This window comes from Drosophila serrata, unplaced genomic scaffold (genome assembly GCF_035046125.1).
Source record: "Drosophila serrata isolate PLE 108 unplaced genomic scaffold, ASM3504612v1 contig_120, whole genome shotgun sequence".
Lineage (NCBI taxonomy): Eukaryota > Metazoa > Arthropoda > Insecta > Diptera > Drosophilidae > Drosophila > Drosophila serrata.
The window spans coordinates 83,465-110,020 of record NW_028257018.1 but is presented as its reverse complement, the minus strand read 5'-3'; the positions used below and the strand labels follow the sequence as shown (position 1 = coordinate 110,020).

At 37.7% G+C, this 26,556-nt stretch overlaps 1 protein-coding gene across 5 annotated transcripts; it reads left to right on the top strand.

Moving 5' to 3' along the window:
- Window positions 1–777: 777 nt before the first annotated feature.
- ap (apterous) lies at window positions 778–25,092 on the top strand. Of its 5 annotated transcripts, XM_020959712.2 has the most exons (8): window positions 778–2,778; window positions 10,177–10,388; window positions 10,458–10,674; window positions 11,938–12,077; window positions 23,117–23,290; window positions 23,352–23,608; window positions 23,841–24,037; window positions 24,102–25,092. In XM_020959712.2, exons 1-8 carry the CDS (start codon window positions 2,740–2,742, stop codon window positions 24,273–24,275), a joined length of 1,410 nt encoding a protein of 469 aa, XP_020815371.1. In that variant the 5' UTR covers window positions 778–2,739; the 3' UTR covers window positions 24,276–25,092. The 5 variants fall into 5 exon arrangements, with proteins under 5 accessions (XP_020815371.1, XP_086682118.1, XP_086682121.1 ...); XM_086825992.1 differs by lacking the exons at window positions 778–2,778; window positions 10,177–10,388; window positions 10,458–10,674; window positions 11,938–12,077 and adding an exon at window positions 15,022–19,661; XM_086825995.1 differs by lacking the exons at window positions 778–2,778; window positions 10,177–10,388; window positions 10,458–10,674; window positions 11,938–12,077 and adding an exon at window positions 16,134–16,597.
- The last annotated feature ends 1,464 nt before the right edge of the window (window positions 25,093–26,556 follow it).

Genomic DNA, 26,556 nt, shown 5'->3' with positions numbered 1-26,556 from the left:
GAAATTCATTTTAGAAAATGAAGAATTCTTTTAATCTTGATCAATCTGACAAATTTTGTATGTAAGCATGTTAAAAATACTCGTTTTTAATAACTTTTAATTTTTTGGCCGCGGTGGACCTTTATGGAGAATACATACTTATATATATATATAAGTTTCTGTATCAAAATAAGTTATTTGTAAATATATATTTTTATTTTTCGATTATAATATTTAAATTTGTAGAGGCTTGTTGTGGGATGAATGATGTAAATATAAAAACATTGACAAATTTTAGATCAAAGTACTACTCCGACGGTACAATTATTCATATGTATACATGAATTTGTCGCTCTGAGTTGGAATCTGACATCAGTATAAGTTTATACATATATATATATTTGCTTTGAGATATATTAACCTAGAAGTGCAAAAAGTAGATATTTTTCAGGTACATTTGAGGTTCAAAAACTTCAAAACGGACAATTCTTGTCTTTATTAGAAAAATTACTACGATTGGACTCTATACGGATATGTTTATACTTGTATGTACATATGTATAAACTCCCAAATCGTATATTTACGTATGTACAAATGTACATACACACATCTTTTGGGAACGGAAGTGCGAAACGGTTCCTTCTCCTAGATCTTGCATGTATCAACATATATACATATGTATATACATATATAAGTACGAATACCCTATTCTTTGCTAAGGGTATAAAAAACTAAATTACAAAAAACAGCTGACAACGAAAATCGGATACTTGTAGAAAAGGAAAATAAAAAGGCAAAGCCCAACTACACCACCCACAACCCACCCAATCAGTCGTCGACGTTATCAGGGGTTTTTCATAAGCTCCCAACGATAGCAGCGAGAAACAACTTTAAGGCCAAGAAGACGAAAAAGAAGTACACAATAGTGGGGGCAAAATCTAAATACATATATAAAACCTGCTCGACTTTCTTAAAGCTTGGCGTGTAATAACGAGAAAGGTGGTGGCACACAGATCCCAAAGCGACTCGAACAGAAGCAGCAGCTCCTGCGACAGTATTAACAACCAGAATAGAATAAACAGCAGTGACTACTCCTGGTGTGTGGGTGTGGGGCGTAGGGTGTGGAGTGTTCGGGTGTGGGAGGCAAAGGCAGGCGAACATCTTTCGCGGACGCAAAATTTCTGTCACGGACTACGGCTCCGTGGTCCAGGCCGAGAGCCATCTCCGTTTAAAGGCCGGGTCTGTCTTCACAGACTGCTATCGTTGCATTATTCATGTTTGGCAGCCAGTGCCTAGAGCCCCCAAGCTTCCCCGGGCTGTGCACTGGGATGTACGCACAGGTTAGGGTGACAACACACCACGCCCTCTTGAGCAAGCTGCAGTGCGTCAGAGTGAGTGCGACATATTGACATATTCCAACTGAGAGCACCGCCATTTGCCAAGGAGAGAGTGGCCTTGCACAGCGTAAGTGCGAGCGGGCCGGCAACACAGGCTCGGCGCACTCACACATGCACAATCCCTCGCTCAGGCTGGCGCGCGCACAGCACAGCACACTCACACAAACAGCCACGCCACAGCGGGGAGGTTGAGTCTATCGGCTGCCGGCGCTGCGCTCGACTGCTGCCCAAGCACCGAGCATTCCCAGTTACGCAGTCCAGTCGAATGGTCGTCCTCGCGCATCTGAACGATCGCTCGCGGATTGAAATTGGATATCGAGATCGAGTTCGGAGTCAGGTCGGATCTAAGTGGAAAAACGCGCTCTACAGCAGCAGGAGAAGTGTCAGCAGGGTCGGGATTTCGCGCTGGGACTTCAGGCGAGCTGGGGAAGACTTTGACCACGCCCCGCGGATTACGGCTGTGACTATTGCCAACGGGGGCATTACGAGCACCCTGCTTATTGAGCTATCACGACGGCAATAACGAGCGACGAGGAACGGACCTGGCGGAAAAGACAGACTTGAAGTAAAACAGGGGATCAAACGTCCAGCCATAAACAACGCAGCGAAGGAGCCGAAAACCAAACGCCGATCCCCGCATCCACCTTTCTAATGATTAATCAGTAGAACGCATCTTGGGAAGGTCCGCTGAGACCCCAAGCCATCCAAGCGGTCCGACAAGAGCAGGCCACGACCACTCAATTCGGATCTGGAGTGCCATTCTGCCGCTGTCTCGTAAATGAATGTCATAAATTAATTTGGAACTTCTTGCAACCGGTGTCACAGTCCCTGGCCGCTACTCGTTGTCACCGTCACCGTCCCCAGATGAGCTCTCCGTCTGGAAGCCTATGACTTTCGCCTAATAATACTACCTTCCGCGAGTCATTTAAGTGTTTTGTGCGTGCTCGTGTGTGACCCAAATGTTCCTCAAATTACCTTTATGCTGAAACGAAAATTTATTTAGAGTCACTAAAATATGTATTTATGAAATTAATTTGAAAAATTGCCGAGCGCGAAATTAACAGTCTTCACGTTGACAACACCAAAGTAATTATTGCCATTCAACCCGGCCTTCAATCGGAATATTTACAAACTTTTGGCAGGCCAAATCCCACTATCGTAGTCGGTATCAAGTGTTGTTCCGAATTCTCGGCAGTTCCAATCCAACAACGGAGGAATTCCAACGATTGGCTCAAGAGCACAACCTTTAGAAGAAGATATTTGGCTCACAGGGCAAGGAACCTAGACATTATAAAAACAAACATACCACCTCCGACGGAAATCATCCTTGGAAATAGACCTCGCGTCATTCCAAAAGACGCACATGGGCGTCTGCACCGAGGAGCGCCCTGTGATGCATTGGGTAAGTACTTTCATCGGATTCTGACTCCTCAGGTCCGTTGCACCCAGCGATTATAATGACAAATTTATGAAGTCCCCGGCCGAACTCATCCGAACTGTTCGATCGATTTTGGCGCAAAGAACAATTTAGGCCTTATCTCGCTTCGCGCCCGGGTTACTGTGCCCGGGTTATCAGTGCCAGACCGAATGCTAGTCCGAAAGATCCCCATCCCGGCTAGATCGATAGACAGCTGAGTAAAAGCAAAAGCCGCTGGCAGAGCTACAACCACACTGGGACGATAAGAAATCCCCTTGGACGTTTCGGTTTAATAACATTTTTCAGCAGTATTGATCTGTAATAGTTTTTGTATTGTGCGGCAGTTGTTGATTTTTCTTAGATCGCTTTGATTTCAGTAGCACTGCTCGGATTCGATCCTCAATTTTATAGCGTTTTACCAGCTTGGGTGAGGTCTTTTGTTGTGCCTAACAAACTCTTACTTCCTTCCTCTCCTCTTCTTTACTCTCTTCAAAAAAAACTATTTTCTTAAGTAAGGTATTAGGATCCTAAAAATATACCATTTATATTTGGTTTATAAATTTTTGTTAGACTTTGGGTTCTTTTGAGTTTAAGATTCCATTTATATTTGAAATATTATAACAACAAGACTATGCGTTTTTTTGACTTCAAAAATTCAAGTATGAGGGCATCTCAAACACTCCAAGTTTGGGCTTTCAGCCCTTAAATGTTTTTTCTAGTATCTATGACACCACTTAAGATAAGGAACTAAATTGGTGGCTTTCATTGCTAAGCTTTTAGTTAGCTAATCGACCGAACCATTCCTAAGTTACCAATATTTATATAAATACAAGGAAACTCGGCGAACTCCGTTTCGCTTCATTTTATGTAACATTTCGTTTGGTGATTAAAAAATTAAGAATTTTTTTTTGTTTTATATTTGAAAAGTAATGGATCCAGGTTAACTTTTCCCGTTGCGCAGCACAATCCAATCCAATATTGCTATATAGTCGTCTAATATTTACATTTTCAATATCACTGTAGTTCTCAGTGGGATCATATTGGAATGCCAATCGATTGTATCATGTCAATGATCTTCGAGTCCTCACGCGTTGTTTCCAATTGAAATGTTAGGAAACGACAACTAGACATATTAATTTGTAGTAAATGCTATATATCAGCGATCGATATCATGCTTTTCTGTCGAACGGGATAAAAAGTATCCTATATCCGTCTTCTCGCTCTAAGCTACCTTTCCTACTAATTTTCACCCAAATCTGTTCTGCCGTTCTTGAGTTATAAGTGGTGTAACAAACACGACTTTCTTTTGTATATATTTGTAGATAGAGCATAAAGGTTATGCCGGATTTAACAGAATGTCGAATCCAGTCACTAGATTGACTAATAATAATAAAATTGAGATTTCTATACACTTGCAGAGTATTATAATTTTATTCAAAAGTTTGCAACGAAGTTAATAGAAAATATTAAACCCTATAAAGAACATAACTGTATAGGAACGATTGGAGTATTTAATTTCATTTTCATTTTATATTTTTCATAATACCCTGGGTATAAACATATGCTACATCCAAAAAAAAAAAATAATAATAATTAGAAAGCCACAGCGAAGCTGGCTTAGGATCAAGCTTATTCCCAAATATCACCTAAACGATCACCCCAATCGACTTTGAAATGAGAGTTTTTTGGACAAAATAAAAGAGAATTTAAATGTTAAGATAGGAATGTTTTTCATTGCATTACAAAAGATGTTTGAAAGTTTTTAATACTATATTCAAAATAGTATTTTTCGTAACATTTTCATTCGTAAGGTTTTATGCATATACATATGTTAGATATGTAATTGATATTACAAAGCCAACGGATAAAAGTCTGTTTATCGATCTGGAAATACATAATATGTATATCTGGAAGAGCCTTTACTGCATTGACAAGCTCTATCTAATATTTATATGGTTATTTACATTTCATTTTCAATTACATTCAAATTTATATATATCTAAAATTTTTAAATCCCATATGGTGCCTTTATTAAGCCAAGGGTTATGTATACTTACAAAGGGGTTACAATTTTTTGAGAAAACATCTAAAGGTATTTTTATGAAATGGTACTTATACAAAAATAAATTCGAAATTTTGAAATATTCAAAAAAGGCTACATCTCTAAGTATGCCTATAATTAATTAAAATTAAATCCAAAATTCTTGAATACTACAAAATGGATATACCTCTAATAGCTTCAAAACTAAGAGACTAGCATGCGTAGAAATGGACAGACGGATAAACATTCAAACATGTCTAAATCGACTCGGCTGTTGATGTTGATCAGGGTGAAAGGCAGACGAAAATATTTATAATTTATAGGAAAGTATTTGGCAACATCCAAATAAAAAACAAATGTTGCTAGAAACATGTTGTTTTCAGAAAACGACTGCAACCGTTCCATTATTCGACATTAATTTAATTAAACTAAATATATATACATTATAAAATCAATAAAGTCCTTTTCTGCCTGTTACATAAATTCTCTCTATCTTTTACCCAATGAGTAATTGGTATACAAATTGATTTTTATACCCTGAATTTTAGTAAGAGTTTGCAACCCAGTAACCGTGCACGTCATAGTTATAGGGAAATATCACTTGTATATATAATGCCTCGAGATATCGTTATTTATACGACTTTAAAATAATTTTGAAAATTGATAAAAAACCGAATTATAATATTGTATATTTGCAATAACTTCGGATTTTATTATAAAAAATCAAATCCTACAAGAGAATTAAATAAATTTGATTTAAATACGAAATTAAAATTAGAAAAAAAATTTCAAATTTGTCCAGAGTTGTCTATAACTTTTATTTATATATATGCATGCATGTATTTTTAGAAAAGGCATATAAATGAAAGGAAACAACAATGATTTGATTTTGATTAATTAAATCCCATTGAGCCAATAACATTAGGTATCATTTATATTTATAAGAAATAGGCCAATTAAAAAAAAAACACATATTTATTAACAAACCATTTTGTTTCTTTCATTTTTTCTTTCTGTGTATCACATAATGGACTACGATTATTTTGGAATCTGTAAATTGGATCTGTTAAACGATTTTACAGGTACCATTATGGAATAATTATAATGTAAAAATAACTATGGTCACTAAAAGAATATTCTTGATATAATTTAATAAAATTCCCTTACGTTACAGTTAATATTTAAGAGCTAATTCAAAGCAAAAGTACTTTCAGAGGAATTGATTAACTTAATTTAAACATATTTTTTTCCGAGTTTCATTCCGTGCATGTACATATGTGTATATTTATAATGTACATATATACACATACACATAACCATATATAAATTATTATTCTTATTATACAGTGATATTTTGTATTTTTTTATTCTCCAATAATATTGTGATACTGTGAAATTATCCTTGTCTATGCTAAATATAACCAAAAGGAGCAATTTGTTTATGATCCAATGAACTGTTTCGAATGCTCTCAAGCAGTGCTGCCAAATTATAATAAATCCGAATTCTTCTGCCACCGCAGGCTTGCCGGGAAGAAAAAAAGACGTAGCAGGTCCACTAAACTAGGTACCATTGGTTTTCTTCACCATAACAAACGTTTTTCGCAATTACATGAGTATAAAAACCGAGCAAACAGATCAAATGAATTGCTAACAAAATTACAAACAAAAACACAAACGCTCTATAAAATTTTTATTTTCTATTATTATTTATTTGATTATTTCAATTTTTAAGAAGAAAAGAAATTAACTTCGGCACGCCGAAGTTAATATACTCTTGCAGATAGAGCTTCGATGACTAGGAATTAATACAATATAAATAATATATACATTTGTGTTCAAAAACAATGAAGTAATACCTGCTTTTATTTCATTCACCTATACGTATTATATTTACAGTTTTACTTTCACAGTTTTTCATTTTTGGTCTATATCTAACGATCATTTACATGGCACCCGTATAATATAGTCGTCGAATTTTCATAAAATTTAACACAAAATTGTAGAATAATATAAAATGGCTATATCTCAAATTGATGAAAATCTTTTGAAAACTGAAAAAGTTATAATTTTGAATTGTATTAATTTCTCGTTCGTTCCTATGGCAGCTATATGATATAGTAGTCCGATTTTCATAAAATTGGAAACTGAAAATGTTAAAATCTTGTTTTAAAAATTTTACGATTGTTTCTATGGCAGCTGTATGATATATGTATATATGTGAGTTTATACATAGAAGACTACCCTTCAGTACCAAAATTCCTTTCCTGTCCGATTCCTGGTGTCATGTTCTAAAAACAAAAACAAATCTCATGGGTTTCGGTAAGAGAATTTCGAAACAAAGTAGGCAATGATAATTCTACCTGTGTTTGGATACTGCCAAACAATTAATTGTTGTTTTCTAAGGGATTCGGAGCAGCGGTTCCGAAATTAGATTGATATGATGAAAAATATTATTTAACAAATTTGAGCAAAAACCCTAAACATTTTTATTCCTAATTTCAGAATGCAAAAGAGGACTTATGCATTTTCTTCTGCAATGAGGTTTTTTTATAAAAAGACAAATAATCATTTATCATTTGGTAATTCCCAAATAATGTCCTATTTGTACAGGCTTTAATTAATAATTTTTTTCTGTGCAGTGCTGCCCTTAATTTCTTTCTTTCACCGAGTTCTTTTTGATAACATTGCAGGGTATTTTAATTTAATTTATTAACTGAATACAAATAAGTCACTTACCCTTTAACAATATTTAATAAACTACAATGCAAAACACTTGTGAATACTTCAGCAGTCATTAGAGCTGTGAAAAAATCGATTTCACTAACGAGACTATCGATTCTTTTTTTTTCGTTAAATAATAATTTTCATCATCTCAATCTAATTTCGGAACCACCGCTCCGAATCCCTTCAAAAACAACAATTAATTGTTTGGCAGTATCCGAACACAGGTAGAATTTTCATTGCCTGCTTTGTTTCGGAGTTCTCTTACCGAAACCAAGGAGATTTGTTTTTGTTTTTAGAACATGACACCAGGAATCGGACAGGAAAGGAATTTTGGTACTGAAGGGTAGTTTGCGTAGAAACGGACAAAAGGACATGGCTAGATCGACTCGACTATTGATGCCGATCAAGAATATATATACTTTATATGGTCGGAGTACCTCCTTCACTGCGTTGCAATCTTCTGACTGAAATTAATAATACCCTGCAAGGGTATAATATAACTTTTTCAGTTTTCAACAGATTTTTTATCAAGTTTGAGGTATAAATTTTATATTTTTGTACAATTTTGTGTAAAATTGTATGAAAATCGAACTACTTTATCATACAGATGACATGGGAACGATCAAGAAATTAATACAGTTTTCAACAGATTTTCATCACATTTGAGATAAAGCCATTTTATATTATTCTAGAATTTTAGTTTTAGTTTTATGAAAATCTGATGACTATATCATATAACCCCGTACAAACGATCTTTAGATATAGAGGAAAATGGAAAACTGTGAATGTAAAACTGTATATATAATAAGTATAGGTAAATAAATTGAAGGCAGGCATTACTTCATTGTGTTTTTTTTTATATATGTATATATATTTGATCTTTTATTAATTCATAGACCCCCCCCCCTTCACTCTGTCCCAATTGTAACACAACCCTTACAATTCCCCACATCCTAATAGATTGCCCTCTCTACAACAGCCAAAGAAACAAACACCTTGAATCAACTACAGAGGAAATCACATCCTACAAAAACTTAAACAAAACAATAGACTTTCTCAAAGACACAAAGCTTTACCATTTAATTTAATATATAATGTAACACCTATGTAATAATATCTAAAACCAAACGCCTGTACATAAGCAATATCTAAGTAATATAATAAAAAACAAACCCCTGTACATAAGCTTCCATCCCAATAACTAAAAACTATACCGTGTACATATACAAAGATACTAAATCGAATAAGCTTAAGGCCTTAGTTGCAATAGCTTCAATTTATAAGTTAAGCGCGAATTTATAATTTTCGTTTAACTGTGAATAATAATAATAATAATAAATTAATTCATAGTGTTCGAAGTTCTATTTGCAAGGGTATGTAAACTTCGGCGTGCCGATGTTAATTGTTTTAATTGAACACGAACATTTAAAAAAAAATTAACTAAAACATATATACATATTCTTTAGATTAAAAATGATTGAAGTTTCCTATGGTTGATTGCACAGATTAGACAAAAATAAGGGAAATTTGCAAATGATATGTTTTCTTTTCTTCTTCTTTTCTGGTTCTTCTGGTTGTTCATGTAGCAGATATACATATGATAAAGTATTTCGATCTCCATTCCCGTTCCGACTTGTAAATAAAAATAATGTAATATAATACAATCTAATTAAAAATAATATCATATAATAATAATTAGCTTAAAAACTTAGTTTGCTTGTTGACGGACAGAAGCACCGTAGTAAAAAGGAGGATTTTATATATATTTATTTTGTATTTTAAATATAGTACTAGTATAGGATAGTATTTACGCAACATATCGGCATAAGAAACTCAATCCAAAAAGGGCAAGACTGAAATACATTTATAGCACTTGTCTTGTGCGCCGTGTCCACCGAAAGGTAACAACTTGTACCGGGACAGACCCAATAAATTGTACCAAAAAATGGTCCTGAAAAAAAGTGTACCGAATAAGGAAAGAATCGTGTTGAGCAAGAAAACCTGTCATCCTTCTAACACGCGCACAGCCGACAATGCTGACAGTAGTCATCTATTTTTAACTAATTAATCAAAAATAAGTAAACTGGAGCAGAGATTATTAGAGGGGCCGGTCGAGGCGATAAGAGGTGAGATGAGGCGGAAAGTTGGACGTGGGCTTCTCGAAGTCTGGAATCTTCCGCTTAGCCAAGTGCATCACGACGTATTTATGTATATCCCCTGCACTCGCTCGGTAGGAACTTGCCCTATGTTGTGGTCCCCAATAAGTGAAGTTCACTGATGGGATGATGCGAGACGGGATAGGATGGGATGGCCTGGCCCGGCCTGGCCTGGTATGGCCGCTGGGTCTTGCTCATATGTTGGCGTTTCGCAAATGTCGCGCATCGTTTTCTCGGAATAAGTCTGAAATGCCCTGCTCTAATTTAAAACAAACCTTGGCTCTGCTTTTGCATTTGCCGCCTTCGTCATCGAACATTTAGCGCACCATTAAGACAGGAACTTCTTTACCAAGTACCAAGTATTTTAAAACTGACTGAGGCACCGTCTTGCGCAGATCCCAGTCCTGTTTTCCATGATTTTTCCAAACCAATAATGAATGCTTATTTTCTTAAAAATTGCAGCAGCAGAGCGCAAGATTTCTTGGGCCCGGCGCAAGGGAGAAAAGTCCAACACCACCTGTAGCACATCAAGGGAGCAATCTATGTGGCAGTGCTGCAGGTGCAAATAATAATCACCCGTTGTTCCGCACATGCTCCTCATCCTCGTGTCCGGATATTTGTGATCACAGTACAAAAGCATTTAGCAATACATACGCAACCGAGTCATTCAGAAGGTAAGAAACCATTACGACCCAATGATACCTAACTGCGAGCTTAACCGCTAACTATATTGGTTCCTGCAGCTATGAGACCGCTGATCGCGCCACCATCGAGGACTCCACGGCCAAATTCTCTATCAGCCGCAGCAGGACGGACTGCACGGAAGTCAGTGACGAGACGACGTCGGGAATATCATTTAAAACGGAACCGTTCGGACCACCCAGTAGTCCAGAGTCCACCAACGATAGCAAAATAGCGCGCAACCTCGATGATTGCGCCGGCTGTGGGCGGAAAATACAGGTAGGATTTCAGAATGATTTTATACCTTATTGTAAAAAACGAAATCTGTATAACAAGTACCCATAGGGAGTTAACAGGGTGTCTATATGTTTTGCGACATGCAGATCACGCTTAAAATCAGCGTTCAGATTAAAAAAAAAAACTATAAAATCTTGATTTCCAAATAGAATTTTTTCTTGTTTGTCTATCTGTATGAATTACAAATATTGTTCACTAGATTGCCATAAAAAAATACCGATCGCTCCTTAGGCGGCTTTGAATATCATAAAATAGTACATAACTCATGAGTCATTATTAAAGAACAAAGCCATTAAATAATTTTTAGTTTACGTTCATATAGTTTCTAAAGTACCTAAACACTTAGATGCATAATTGTGAAACTATAATAAAATTCGAATTGTTATTTTAATAATGGAATTTAATATGTTCGTCGTTATTGAACTATAAGTAAGTGGACCGATTTAGACATTAGAACGAGCTTTGCAACAACCCTGGCAGCATTTCAAAATAGTTTGTAATCCCATTAGAGTCTTTTTCGACTCCTCTAACTAGTTAACACAGTCACACTTGTTTTTGGGTCCGAAATAAGTTTTCTGTCGGAAGAAGATAGTTAAGACTTTAAGCCTCATTTTTGAATTATAGACAATTTAAAATCGATCTACCTCAATCCATATCAATATCAGATTCCGGGTTATTTATATGTTGAGAAATAGTAATTTAATTCTTATAAATAATAAATCCAATTTACAAAACTCACATTTCTAAAACACCAATTTCATCAACTCGGAGAGGAACTAAACAGTTCACAGTGACGAACCCAATATCCGAGTTTTAATAAACAAGAATTTAACGATTTTCGATAGATTTTGTTTTTGCGGTGATTTTGTTTTTGTGGTGATTTTGTTTTTGTGGTGGTTTGAATGAAACACATTTTAATAATATGTACTAATTACTTTTGAATCTTTTCTGAATCAGCAAGGCGACTCGAAAAACACACCTTTAGGGCTAATCTTTTCTTATTTTAACGAATCTCATTTTTCGAATGGGCATATATGTATATCATATTCCAAGCTATTTTAGATCCTCAGTGTCTTTTAAATCTGCAAACCAAATATGCAATAAAGCTAAGTTCTTTCAAGAAAGCAGAAGCAAACCTGAAGTGCTTTTGAATTTATGCACATGAAAATATGTGTACATTGAGAATAACCTCGATAGTCAGAATGAATATATGTTATTTAAGAAATTTCCTTGACCTTCCTGCAGGATCGCTTCTACCTCTCCGCTGTGGAAAAACGTTGGCACGCCAGCTGCTTGCAGTGCTACGCCTGTCAGCAGCCGCTGGAACGGGAATCCTCATGCTACTCACGTGATGGCAACATTTATTGCAAAAACGATTATTATAGGTAAGTCGCCAAGTCGAATCCGGATCAAAGCCGCAGCTATTGCGGGAAATGTTCCACTGTGCGAGGGTACGCGGGCGCAGTGACAGAATCTATGCATAGAAGCCAGTCGGCAGATGGTAGGACACAAGGGCCGATGAATCAGATAAAGCAGCAACAGCATGCCAAGACATTGAGTAGAAAATGATTTCCAAACACGCGACTGAAGTATTTATGCAAGCGGCTCCCCTAAGATCCATGCCGGTCATTGTTTTGCATCACTGTGCGAACGCGATCGCGAATTCGAATGCAAAAAGAAGCAGACCGCGACGGTGGCACCGGCAGTAGCTCATCCTCTCATCCGCCGGCTGAGTGGCCCTGCGTGTGTTATGCTGCCTGCTTCCCCTCACTACTGGAGGACGGCCGATCACCCCTCGCCCTGCCAACGCATTCTAGCCCAGGCCGATCTTTACCAGGTTGAAGGTTGAAAGGTTTAACTTTGGCGGCGTTGACACTTATGGCCCAGGTGGGTTCGGGAGCAGAGCAGAGCTTACAGCCGCCCCAAGATGCATCAGTCCGATTTCACGGGCCGAAGGCATCACGCGAGCTACTAAAACAGGTTATAATTACACCAAGGTTTTAGCACACCTACGTAGGTCGTGGGCCTCTTAGATTTTCTTTAATTGTGGGACACCACCAATTTGTCTGCGAACTTTTCAATCTGGGAATTGGGCTCCCACCCAGTGCAGTGAAGGGCAGTGACATCACACAGTGGCAACACCTGTTCTGCGGCAACACTGCTGTTCGTCACCATTCTTGTCAGAACCCTCTCCCTGGCGTACCGTACATCCATGGAAAGTCACGCTCGTCACTTTTATTTCCTCTCTAATGAATCTTGTGACATTTATTGCCGCTCCATATTTCAAAGTGCGCGGCATTACAGCCGGCCATCGGTTTGTGAGGCGCAGTCGAAGCCCGAGTCTGCAAGTGTCTGCCGAGATCTGGGGTCGCGCTCCCTGCAATGTAGGGGTTTCATGGAGCTGATCCCCCGAATCCAGCACCGCGACCGCCGCGCTCCACTGGCACTCACACACTCGGGAAGTCGCAGTCTAATCTGGGGAGACGGAGAGTGCTAGACGGCGACGGGATGGGGACCGGAGACGCCGCCCTGTCATGTCATACACAATCCATTCCGCCGTAATGTTTCATTTCGCTTCATTCCGGCGGCTTTTGACGATGCTGCTCTTGCTGCTGGGCATTATCAATCACTTCGAATCCGGCGGTCGCGACTCTCCCCTGCACAATCCCCCCATATTTTCTGTTGATTTATACTGCAGATGTCAAATATGACAGCGGGTTCGCGGGATCCGTTGGGGCCAGGAGCGGTGAATTTATGTCATCTGCACCGTTAACTGGATGTAAATCTATCGAGTTCTCCGCTCGCCGGGCGAATTGAAGCTTCATTGAACGCGAGTAGGCGCATCCAATGAAATAAAGTCATATTTTGTCAAAACTGAAAAGCACCAACAGCGCTTTACGACACGTAGACATAAAATATGGCTTACAAGTGAGAACATGTCTGTGTCAGACTTTTAAAAGTCTATGCATCGGTTGAATTACAAAAAACAGTTGCTATGTAACAGCTTGTTTATACCTAATTCGCTTAGCAGGTCTTTGTAAGAAGTTCTTTTAATTGGACTTCATGAGCTTTACCATTTTTACAGAATTCAGCAGTAGGTACAGGGCTTAAAATAATATGTATTTAAATTCTTATTAAGTTTTTGTATATGAAGGACTTGTGTCCTACTACCTCTTAACTATAAGCTGGATTTTAAATAAATATATTCAACAATTTTATTATTAGTAATCATCATTAACAGTTAGGTCATTCTTGTTACGTGTGTCCTCTTCTACTCAATGAATATTTTACTGAATGAATATTTCCTTTCTGATAGCTACCATAGGAAAGTAAAATGAAACAAGAAAGGAAGCTAACTTCGGCACGCCGAAGTTTATATACCCTTGCAGATAGAAATTCTATGACTAGGAATCCATACCATATAAATTATATATATTTGTGTTAAAAAACAATGAAGTAATACCTGCTTTCATTTCATTCACCTATACATATTATATTTGCAGCTTTTCATTCACAGATTTGCATTTTTCTTCTACATCAAACGATAGTTTGTATGGCACATATATGATATAGTCGTCCGATTTTCATGAAATTTGACACAAAATTTAAGACTTATATAAAATGGCTATACCTCAAATTTAATCCAATTCTATTGAAAACTGAAAATGTTATAATTTTTTTTGTACAAATTTTCCGATCATTCCTATGGCAGCTATATGATATAGTCGTCCGATCCGGCCCGTTCCGACATATATACGAGTGAGAGTATATAGAAGGCTAACTACAAAGTTTCATTCAGATAGCTTCAAAACTGAGAGACTAGTTTGCGTAGAAACGGACAGACGGACAGACGGACAGAAGGACAGACGGACAGACGGACAGACGGACATGGCTAGATCGGCTGTTGATCCTGATCAAGAATATATATACTTTATATGGTCGGAGGTGCCTCCTTCACTGCGTTGCAAACTTCTGACTGAAATTATAATACCCTGCAAGGGTATAAAAGTAATGAATTTAAAGCTTTGAAGCAGATATCAGAGGTTATAGTTTTATATTTTTAAAATGAATGAATCTTGTTTACTACTTATTCTACTTATTCTTTAAAAGAAGAAATGATAAATCATTTAGAACTCAGAACTTTGTATACCCTTGCAGTTTAACATTTGATCATATAATAATACCATATACATTATATCAATTTCTTTCAAATAATGTTTTTCAGTTACAGTTTAACATGAACAGTTTTGCACTTTCGTCTTTATTAACGGCTGTTTCTATGGCCCGCTCCGACTTTTATATTAGTGGGAATATATAGAAATGATACTTCATTGCGTTGCAAACTTCTGACTTAAAATATTATACCCTGCAAGGGTAAAAAATTTATGCCCAATAGTACGGCTGTCAATCAAATAAGAAAAATTAGAATTGAGTTACAATATTTCTTTGATCAGCTATGTTACATACCGGCTTAGCCTAAACTAGATTGAATAAGTCGCCATTGAGTATTTCTTAGAGACTTTTAAAGGCTTATGCGTAAAGCAAGCTTTTCAAAAGTTTATGACGAGCAAAAAAGTATAGATCCAGATTCCGCAATTCACAGTCATCGAACAAACACTTTAAGAGTCTTGCAATAAACAAGTGCTCAAAGATCAGGCTATAAGATCCAACAAAACAATTAAAATTGTCTTGTGGGTACGGTGCGGTTCTGTGCAATATATTTACAACATTTTCGGTGTATATTTAGTAGCTCTAAGAATGGAACAATCTAGTTTTTTCACACCCAAGATGTGAGTAAATAAAGTTATCAAACTAAGTAAATTATTTCATGATACAACAGTCGTTGCCAACTAACATACAGCTATCCCTATTAATCCTTAAGAAATTCCAAAGCTTTTACCATTAATTCATTTACCAATAATTTCGGCATTAGCTATGGCGACCAATAAATAAACAAGTGCAAATGAGGACTATTAGCGGCATTGACTTTATACCTTTATTATCCCATGGTAAATTATAATTTTAACAAATTAACAAATCAATTAATTATTTTAATAAATAATAATATGTTAAATGAATGGCTGACCAAAAATATCTTCTGGTATAAATTCTGTCATTTTTCATTTTGCAAAAATTACCTCTTTTCGAAGTTCGGTGGCACATTTAGTTGTATTCATACAATAATAGAAAACGATGCAGCAAAATAATAATATAAGGCCCCCATCTAACACATGCAGTTAAGTATTGAGGCAACTAAAGAATTTATATTTTATAAACATTTTACAAAATCAATTTTTTTTCCATCTCAAAACCCTTTTCTTTGAACGAATTTTGCTTCGCCTATGCAAAATTAGATTATTTACATGTTTAAATAATTTTATTTCCTATGCATTTAAATAAAAACAATTTTTTTGAGTGTGTTATTTTTTGTTATTTTGAAGATTAAGCTCCTGATGCAAGGCCTATTAAAGTCTGACGTTTTAGCATCACGCAGTGCACCGACTTCTACTGCCTAATCAAGTTTTGGTGACGCGTGGAGTGAAATGTGTCACTGTCACCTTGTTTGTGCATATTTTGTGGTCAAACCTGTGGGACAGCCTACCTCAACCCATGCCTTGATGCCTTTCAACCTTTCTGTCTGGCCAGCAGAAAAGGCTTATCTATCGTGATTATGTTTTGCTGATGGCGCAGAACAGATAAGACGGCTGCAGCAGCATCAGATTGCGGCAGGAGCCCCACTGGCAGTGTTATACTGTTTTTCGGGACGGGAGGCAGTGTCGTAATTTCTATTTTATGGCGCTGCTCATAAACAGGAAACAAGCAAGTAAGCAGCCGCAGTCGAAAGTGCTCGACTGTAAGATACCCGGTAACCAAGGCTTGGAGCTTCAAGTTATCGTCACTGTAGGTTGGTATTAAGTTACGATATGTTATGATATATTGTTCTACGAGAAGTTCAGATCCATATTCTTCTCTGGCCCTAGGAAACAGGTACATAGACCGAGAAAATGTCTTAATAAAGGTTTTTTGCAGCGGGAATTAGTTACAGTGACCTGAAGTGGAAGTGGAAGAAGCAGAAGAAAAAAATTGACATAAAATGCTTACAGTTTTAAAAGTATCTCAAGCGAGACTATTTAATTGTGGCCAGCGCGAGCAAAAGCAGGAGACTCGAGCACCAAATTTATGGCCCCTCTAAAACCGTCTCTTATGCAATAAAATAATTTCTCTGACTCGCAGACAGCAGTGGCGTATCACCCTTCACGTGGAAAAGTCTAAGAAAGAATTCATTAACTAAATGGAGTGAAAGAAGAGCTTATATTCAGCTGAAGCCTTTGCGTGATGAAATTGAAATCTACAAACGATTCAATCTTTAGTTGGGGCTCATGTTCTTGCCGTTTAGAGAAATGAACGGTAGGTCCAGTGTTACCAAGAGCCTGAAATCCCATCAAGAGCTGGGCAGATATGGGTTTTGATGCTGAGGTTGAAAAACACAACCAACGATCACATTATTTTTCCCGACAAAAAGTCTGAGAACAGCGTTAATTTTTTATGGTCACTTGTCAGCGATTCGTGTAGCGCCACTAATAGTTACCATGGGCATAATTAGTTACCATTCCAAATCTTGCAAGTCTTGCGTTTTGAATGTTTTATGGGCTACCGAATTGTCTTATCCGAATCAGAAAATCATAACATATGTTTTAGTTATATACAAAAACTAAAACTAAAATTGTTTCCATACCTTTCAAGTCATCATCGGTAAACTTACCTGAAAATCTCTAAAATAGTAGTATATTCATTTTATTATGCACTTTCAGTAAATGTGTAGTTTGGGTTGCGTCATTAATTAATTGGTTTTGATTTGGTCAAGTAAAAATATTGGCTTTCTATGCAGTGATAACATTTTTCCCAAGTTACCTCACTATTCCAGTAGAAGAAGAAAAATATATGTTACATATATATTTCAAGAGCCAATTGTACGCACAAATATTTGGTCAGCGAAACGGGGGTCTCAGCCACTGTGGCAGGTTTCTCGTAAGTCTCGCATTGCCGTCGCTCGCTTGGCTGCCCATCGGCACAACTTAACCTTTCTACTGCCGCCTGAATTCCTGGGTAGTTGGCTTGGAAAGAAAAGCTTATATAAACTCAGGGGAATCGCCATAATTAAAATGTTTAATAGGCATCTTAAGAAATCATTTAACGCCGAATTTATGCGCAAAAGCGCCATGCCAGAATGACAGACTGCTTCTGGGAGAAGTAAGGGCGTTACACAAAAAACTGACTAACAATAGGTTGGTAGTCTAATCAGATTGGCTATAAAATTATAGACACAATTTCACTGGACGTACTTTTCTTGGAACCGGAAGAGTCCGATTAAGGAACGCTTAGAAATGCAAATGCGATGGTTAATGAAACTCCAAAGAGTGGCTTCCTTTCTGAGTGACTGCGGTTAAAGCCACATTGTTGTGACCACTCTGCACCACCTCAGGGGCTGGGGCTGAATCCATTATGCAGATATGTAGGTACATATAACTAATTTTTCAATTGGTTTAACACCCGAAAACATGCGTTTTTACTTCGATCGATTTTTTGACCGACAACGTTTTTAACTCTAGTCACAACAAAACCAAACACAAAAACTGAAATGCAAATAATTATTGTATACGTTTAGGCAGACACCAGCCGAGGGCATAGAACCGAATTATCGCCCCGGGACGTCGTCTTCGGTTCGGCGAGGGGAGGAAGGGGGATGGGGTTAGGATTAGGGGCCAGGACTACTCGAAGCGCTCTCACGGTGCCCAACAGCGAAATTGTTGCCATCGCTGCTAATGGGGTGGTAGAAGGGGAAGGCTGACGCTGTTCCGGCGGACCGTCTGGGAAATCCGCTCTTGTTGTTTCTGGTACTTATACGTGTGTAATCTGAAGAGCTGGGCACAGCGGGTGGCTCTTGGAACCTCATCGCTCTCACGTTACAAAACGTGGCCGCCCCGTTCACGTTCCCGAGCTCAGTTCTCTGCGCCCTCTTACATATGTATATGTATGTTCGCGGCATTATCGCAGCGTCCAGCCGGGCCGCACGTCGGTTTTTACTTCAACGTGTTCAGGGCAGCTCTTCCGCCTTATAAACAGAGCTGCCGCACTCCGGAGCTTCAGCCGGGACGTCAGTCTCGGGCCTATTGATGGTCGACAAGTGGCGGTGAGTGGCGAGGCGGCGCAGCACTTAGCCATGATTCGAAACCATATCAGAGCGCTGCAGTTTCCTAATCAATTTGATAGATCTTAGCGAGACTTGACTTTAGCTGCTGGTCTGGAGATAATAAGCGAAAAATGTTACTGTTAGCTGGAAAAGAAAATCTGAGATTCTCATGTTTTAAAGTGTTCTTATTTAGATGTAGATTATTGACATTTTGTTTTAGCCAATGTTTTTTAATTTGTTTCCCAGATTTCTTTAACGACTTGAATGCAACATGATAATATTCAATATTCGCAGGACGATAATTTGAAAAAGTAGAAATTTTCAAAAAAAAAAAAATTAATTTTTTCAGTAACTCTTTAGTAATTTGTTTTATAGAGCTACAGTCTATATACCCGGTACCCAAAGCTTTGTGCAGGAACCTAAAACCCAAAATTACCCATTTTGGATATGTGGAGTCATAAATTCGTTCAATAAATAATTAGTTCAGCTCTTATAGTCTCCGATATCTGTGGAGTGTAAGTGTGTGAAATGTGGGGCTGATCATTTTATTTATAACTTATATTTCTTCTACTTGTTGTGCACATCATTGGTTGGTGCATTAGCAAATCCTTAACTGTCTTTTTTCTCTGTAATTAAAATGCGAGAACAGGAAGAGGACAAGACTATCGAGTCATCTGTATATACCTGAGCCTTAAGACGAGGAAAAGATACACCTTTAAAGGTGCGCCACGCCTGCCAAAGGTGAGGAGAACACATAAGGCTTCCCCAGCTGAGAGAGGTTAGCTTCTTAGTCATCAGCAGCTAGAATTATAAACACTAACAATTAAAAAACCGTACTAAAAGATTGAATGAATATGTATATTATTTGATAGTTTTTTAAGCAACAACATTTTTTTGACAGTGTATTATGTTTTTAATCAATAATCAATAACTCCTAATCAACATTCAATCTTGTCATGTTAGGAAGATGACCTTTGAAAGCGAAAAAATTATTATTTTGGAAAAAGTCAGACGTCTTTCCCAAAAAGATATGCAAAATTACCAATCACTTATGTATATACAAGTATAACAACATTTGGGTAATTAAGCTCTAATAGCTCTGCTTGCTTTCAAGGACACAGGGACAGATATGGCTAAATTGACTCGTCTGGCGGTGCTGATCAAGAATATAAATACATGCGTATACTTTGCAGGGACTTAGATGAATCATTCTGCCTGTTGTAAATGCATCCCAATTGGCACTAAGTTATAAAACCCTTGTACTCAATGGGTAATAAGCATAAAAAAAGTATAAATACATAAATGTATAAAGTATAATTATAAAGTATAAGTATATATAGTTGTCCGGTTTTGCTATCATAATCATATACCTATAAACAATTTTTTTCTGGATATATTTAACAGAATATTAAAAAGAACTTCCGCCATGAGTAGCTTCGGATCATGTTCAGAGTAACAACATTATTATAGGCAAGGGTATAAAAAAAAAACCTTTGGGAGGCGTCAACGCGAATGGTGAAAATTTGATTCGGAGCACGACAGGAAGATAATCTGAAGGAGAACCGGGGAACTGGAACTTGGAACCGGGAACCCGGGACCTGAGCCACCAGAATGTGTGTAATAGTATCAGATTTCGAGCGCTTAAGAACATTCTCATATATTAGACGTTGTCACTTTGACATTTCGCCTGCTCTTTTACATGGCAATAATCATAATTCATTTTTCTCGCGCTCTCTCCCCCGCCCTTCAAAGAGATAAGGGGCGTGACACGGCGATGGAAGTGGAAGGGGCGGAACGAGCTCAACTCCGCCGAAACAGCGGTCTGTGGTAATTTTATGAGTTGGTAGCTGCGACCGCTTCTTCTGCATGTTTAATATTATTTATGGGACTTACGTCCCGCAAGCAGCCAAGAAATATACATATGTACATACATACATACGTACGTACAAGGGCACTTCTGCTGACGGCTTGACTGCAGACGGAACCTGAGTGAGAGATCGGGCGAAAGCCGCAGAAGCTGCGTTTCGTGTACCGACAATACATATGTGCGAAATGGCGATGTGACGAAAATCTCGACGTCACTTTCAAAATATTTTCAACAAAATGACAACACTGATGCAGAGCGGATTTGAAACGCGATCGGGAGAGGCGAGGTAGTTGGACCGAGATAGAAAGGCCTCTAGAAGTGCGCTCCCCATGAATACGATAATGTCATGTGTAATGAAAATTGCCTCGGTGTTGGCCGGCTGCCCGCTAAAGCTGTTTATTTTTGCCCAAATCCACCCTAGCACTTTGCAATGTGAGAATTAGTCTGTTGAGAGAGGCTGAAACTGAAGTATGCGCCAATTATTTTGATTAATGTCAAAGAAATCGCGTGTCCCGCGCATTTGAAGTTGGTCCTCGTCCGTCTCCCGTCAGGCAGGGATGGGGTCTTGCGCACCTTGCTCAAGCTGCGGTTGGCTGGTTCGTTTCTGGCACGAAACCGGCGGACTCCCCAGCGATTCCGGAACGTAACCTTTGGTAATCGTTGATCTTTCATCTTCGAAAAAAACAAGTATGAAAGCTGCATTCGGCTACATATACCCGGTACCCAAAGTTTTGGATATCAAATAAATTTTCAAATCTCTCTTTCAAAAAAAAAAAAAACGTTTTCAATCAATTCTTAAAACAGACCAATAAAAACAACAAATCATAAGAAGTTTTGTTTGGCATCGTCTCAATGATTACCACCGGTTCTTTGTTAAATATTCACTGAAATAAAACATTTTGCGGTGCAATAAGTGCTTATAGTTTGAAAAAAAAATCTTGTTCTTGGCAATTGTCCATAAAGGTTAACTTCAGACAAAAAAATAATACATTTTATTTATTATATTATAATATGTTTTTCAAGATTTTTTTAAGGTTCAATTATATAACAAAAAAAAAAAAAAAACTTGTTTAAGTGCACCTTTGGCATATTTAATAACGTCAATAGTTAAAAAACAATATAGACATGCCGATTACCTATCTTACCGTCGCGTAATTATAAAAAAAAAAAGTGTGTAATTTTGAAATTTGAGTCAGAGATAATAAATTATTAAGAAATATAAATATATTTCAATACATTTCAACAAGTTCTTTGTTTCTGTTTGGCTGAAATTATTTAATTTGGTTTTGCTCTACATTTTTTGGGATTATCTTGAAACGGAAATATTGTTCAACATAATAATTAACAATAAGTATCATGCGAAACAAAAGTAAAGTTTTTTATACTTTGCTCAAAATAAAACTTCAATTCCTCATATGCAAACAACAGAGTGGGAAGAAATGGCGCAAAATTCGATAGCTCTTATATATGTTTTTTACTGGGTTTAAAAACTAGATAAAATCTAATGTCAAATGTTTGCACAAAGAAATACGCAAAATTTAAAATTGTTTAACTAAAAGGTACAACATTTGATACAAACTCGATCTGCATAGAACTTACACAAGACCAAGATGTGAAACTCATCTCCATTGTTTATGATCAATTTATTTGTTATACCCTTGCAGGGTATTATATTATATATCAGAAGTTTGCAACAACCTCCAACCATATAAAGTATGTATGGATATATTCTTGATCAGCATCAATAGCCGAGTCGATATAGCCATGTCCGTCTGTCCGTCTGTCCGTTTCTACGCAAACTAGTCCATCACTTTTGAAGCTTTCTGAACGAAACTTTGCAGTTAGTCTTCTATATACTCTCCCTCGTATATACATATGTCAGAACGGGCCAGATCAGACGACTATATCATATAGCTGCCATAGGAACAATCGAAAAATTTTTACGAAAAAAATTATAACATTGTCTCCTGACAACACACATTTCAACAAAATGAGTATGCCCTTCCAAGCCTTGAGTTTTCTAGCTTAACAAATAACCCAGCGACGGACTGACTTGAAGCCAAGAAGACGCAGACGGTCTTCGTTGTAGGCTGGGCTGACTATGAAGATGACGATGAGTTGGCATTTGGGGCATATTATGGTCCGTCAGAGGCTTCATGATTATCGACAGGGTCGACTGACAGTAGCTGGTAGCTTCCTGCCAAACATGTGATTAGTGATTCTTGTGGGAGTTCGGCACATAGTATGGCATGAGTTAAGCTTCATTTCCTCACATCTCGCTTACCTTGATTTTGGGCATCAGGCTCGGGTTTGCTGCTGCTTTTATGCGTCGATTGATAAAAAGCAATCATTATTTTCGTTTGCAGTTTTTTTGGTACTCGCCGCTGCTCTCGCTGCCTGGCCTCGATCAGCTCCACCGAGTTAGTGATGCGCGCCCGAAACCTGGTCTTTCACGTCAACTGCTTCTGCTGCACGGTCTGTCACACGCCCCTGACGAAGGGCGACCAGTACGGTATTATCGATTCCCTTATATACTGCAGGTGAGCATCAAGCGTACTCCGTAATTTTTTCAATTCCATCACTAATAGACATCACTCGTAGGACCCACTACAGCATAGCGAGGGAGGGCGATGCCGCCTCTTCCAGCATGAGCGCCACCTATCCGTACAGCGCCCAGTTTGGGTCGCCGCACAACGACTCCTCGAGCCCGCACTCGGACCCCAGTCGGAGCATTGTTCCTACAGGCATTTTCGTGCCCGCGTCTCACGTTATCACCGGCCTGCCACAGCCGGCGCGTCAGAAGGGCAGGCCGCGCAAGCGCAAGCCCAAGGATATCGAGGCGTTCACCGCCAATATAGGTAGGTTGTAAATTCCCAGTAACTTCGCGACGCAACTGCCGATCATAAAAATGACCATCGTGTAGTTCGGGTCTTTATGGTCACAGTGTGATCAGCGGTGCTGAAATCGGCACTGAAGCTGGATATTGGCGCCATTGAAGCTGCAGCACCAGTTTTTATGTGCCCAAATCGTAAAAGTCCAAAGGTGCAGTAAAAGCAGAAAGACTTACAAGAGTCTTTGGAATGATTGCAGATCTCAACACCGAATACGTTGACTTCGGACGCGGTTCGCACATGAGCTCTTCTTCGCGGACTAAGAGAATGCGTACATCCTTCAAGCATCACCAGCTGCGCACCATGAAGTCCTACTTTGCTATCAATCACAACCCCGATGCCAAGGATCTGAAGCAATTGTCACAGAAAACTGGTTTACCAAAGAGAGTCCTACAGGTGAGTGAGGGCAGCCATGAGATCAAATAGCAGTCGCTCACCGGCACTTATCGGTTTACCGCAGGTCTGGTTTCAAAATGCTAGGGCCAAGTGGCGCCGCATGATGATGAAGCAGGACGGCAGCGGCATGATGGAGAAGGGTGACGGCGGACTGGACCTCGAAAGCATCTCGGTACACAGCCCAACATCGTTTATACTGGGCGGTCCAAACAGTACTCCGCCCCACAGCCTAGACTAACAGTTGCTCACGGGAACCGGAATCAAAAGCGAAATAAACGTCGGTGGCAGACAAGAAGCTGGCAAAAACTTGCATATCCTATGCGCAAGTACCGGTTGTCCTTACCTGTATTCCAGTCAGTGTGACGGATCCGACTCCAGAGACAGCTTTGAAAAGGAACCGAGCCGATATAGTTGCACTCCATGCAAATAATCGATGCCTACTTATGTATAACGCCTAAGGAATGCTGTTGGGCTTGGTACATATACATATGTATAGCTGAATCAATACGTATTAGTTTTATATTTCGGCAATCGCTTAATTGTCGTTATGCCTAAACTTCAGCTTGACTGTTTTCAAAGCGCTGTAGGAACCTCTTTGAAGCAACACCAGTGCTTCCTTTCTTACGTGTTAACATTCATTTGTAAATATGTAATGGACCCTAAACTTGTGTACTTGCGTAGCAGACGATATTGTTAATTTATTATTATTTATAAATTTTAAATAATTATGTATGTATATAACATTATGAAACATGCATATACATATTGATATGTATTTAATATTTATTGCCCAAATTCAATAGTTAGAGATGAATTTTGTTTAGAGAACCCTCTCTATATAAGATAATGCATATTAATATGTATGTAGTATTATGGTGCATTAATTGCTTCGCCTCTGCTGACAAATAGAGATTCAAGCGCTTGAAAACGATGTCATTAGGTTGTTAGCAATGACGAATAATCGAAGCAATGAACACAGAAAGATTTGTACTTACAAATAGTTTAACCATAAGACGTACCATAGAAGCCAAATAAAAATTATTAAAACAATTAAAGCTGACAATGAAAGATTCACTTGTTTATGTGCGTGTGATTTTCTTTGCTACAGAAATATATATTTAACAGACAATACATTTTTCATTTCTTTAAAATTCACACTTAATGTTTACTTTAAACTATTATTAGAACTTATACTGAATGGAAATCATTATCTTTTTATAAACCAAAAAGTAAAGAAATGAATTATTATTTTTTCGCATTGAACCTGCAGAGCAGCAACAAGAATTGTTTTACTCTGTACCCATAGTGATTTATTAATCCGATATCGCTGACCCTATAAAATATCGACTATATGTCATAGCTGCCATAGGAACGATGGGAAAATTTTTTTTTGAAAAAATTCCATCTCTTCCAATTTTCAACAAATTTGCATTTTATTTCAGATATAGCCATTTTGTATTATTATAAAACTTCGGTTAATATTTTTTTTAAATCGGACGACTATATCATATAGCTGCCATAGGAACGATCGGATAACATTTAGAACAAATTTTAATTTTTCCTGTTTTTAACAACTTTATTTAAGATTTTTTAAGAAAGTGTACGAAAGGAATTATTCTGGTAGACCTTTCGAAAAAAACGTTTTAAATTTTAAGTTTTTTGTTATTTTTTATAGCAATTTTTTTATTGATAACACTGGTGGACAACAAAAATACAGGACTAAACGCGACTAATTCTGAAAGATCTTTGGTAGTTGTCTCGTATAATGTTTTAATGAAAGCTCTAATAACGACAAGGTAATTACAAGAAAAGTGATAAATTTTTAATTTGTATACAATTGTAGTCATTAATTGCTCATTCGGTATTTTCATATATTTCCGCTGCCTTTTTAAACCCTTGCAGGGTATTATAATTTCAGTCAGAAGTTTGCAACGCAGTGAAGGAGGCACCCTCGACAATATAAACTATATATATTCTTGATCAGGATCAACAGCCGAGTCGATCTAGTCATGTCCGTCTGTTCTTCTGTCCATCTGTCCGTTTGTCCGTTTCTACGCAAACTAGTCTCTCAGTTTTGAAGCTATCTGAATGAAACTTTGTAGTTAGCCTTCTATATACTCTCACTCGTATATATGTCGGAACGGGCCGGATCGGACGACTATATCATATAGCTGCCATAGGAATGATCGGAAAATTTTTACAAAAAAAATGTTAACTTTTTCAGTTTTCAATAAAATTAGATCAAATTTGAGATATAGCCATTTTACTATACTCTAAAATTTTATGAAAATCGGACTACTATAGCATATAGCTCCCATTGGAACGATCGAGTAATTAATACAATTAAAAATTATAACTTTTTCGGTTTTCAACAGATTTTCATCAAATTTGAAGTATAGCCATTTTATATTAGTCTTAAATTTTGCGTCAAATTTCATGAAAATCGGACGACTATATCACATAGGTGCCATACAAAACGATCGTTAGATGTGGAGGAAAAATGCAAATCTGTGAATGAA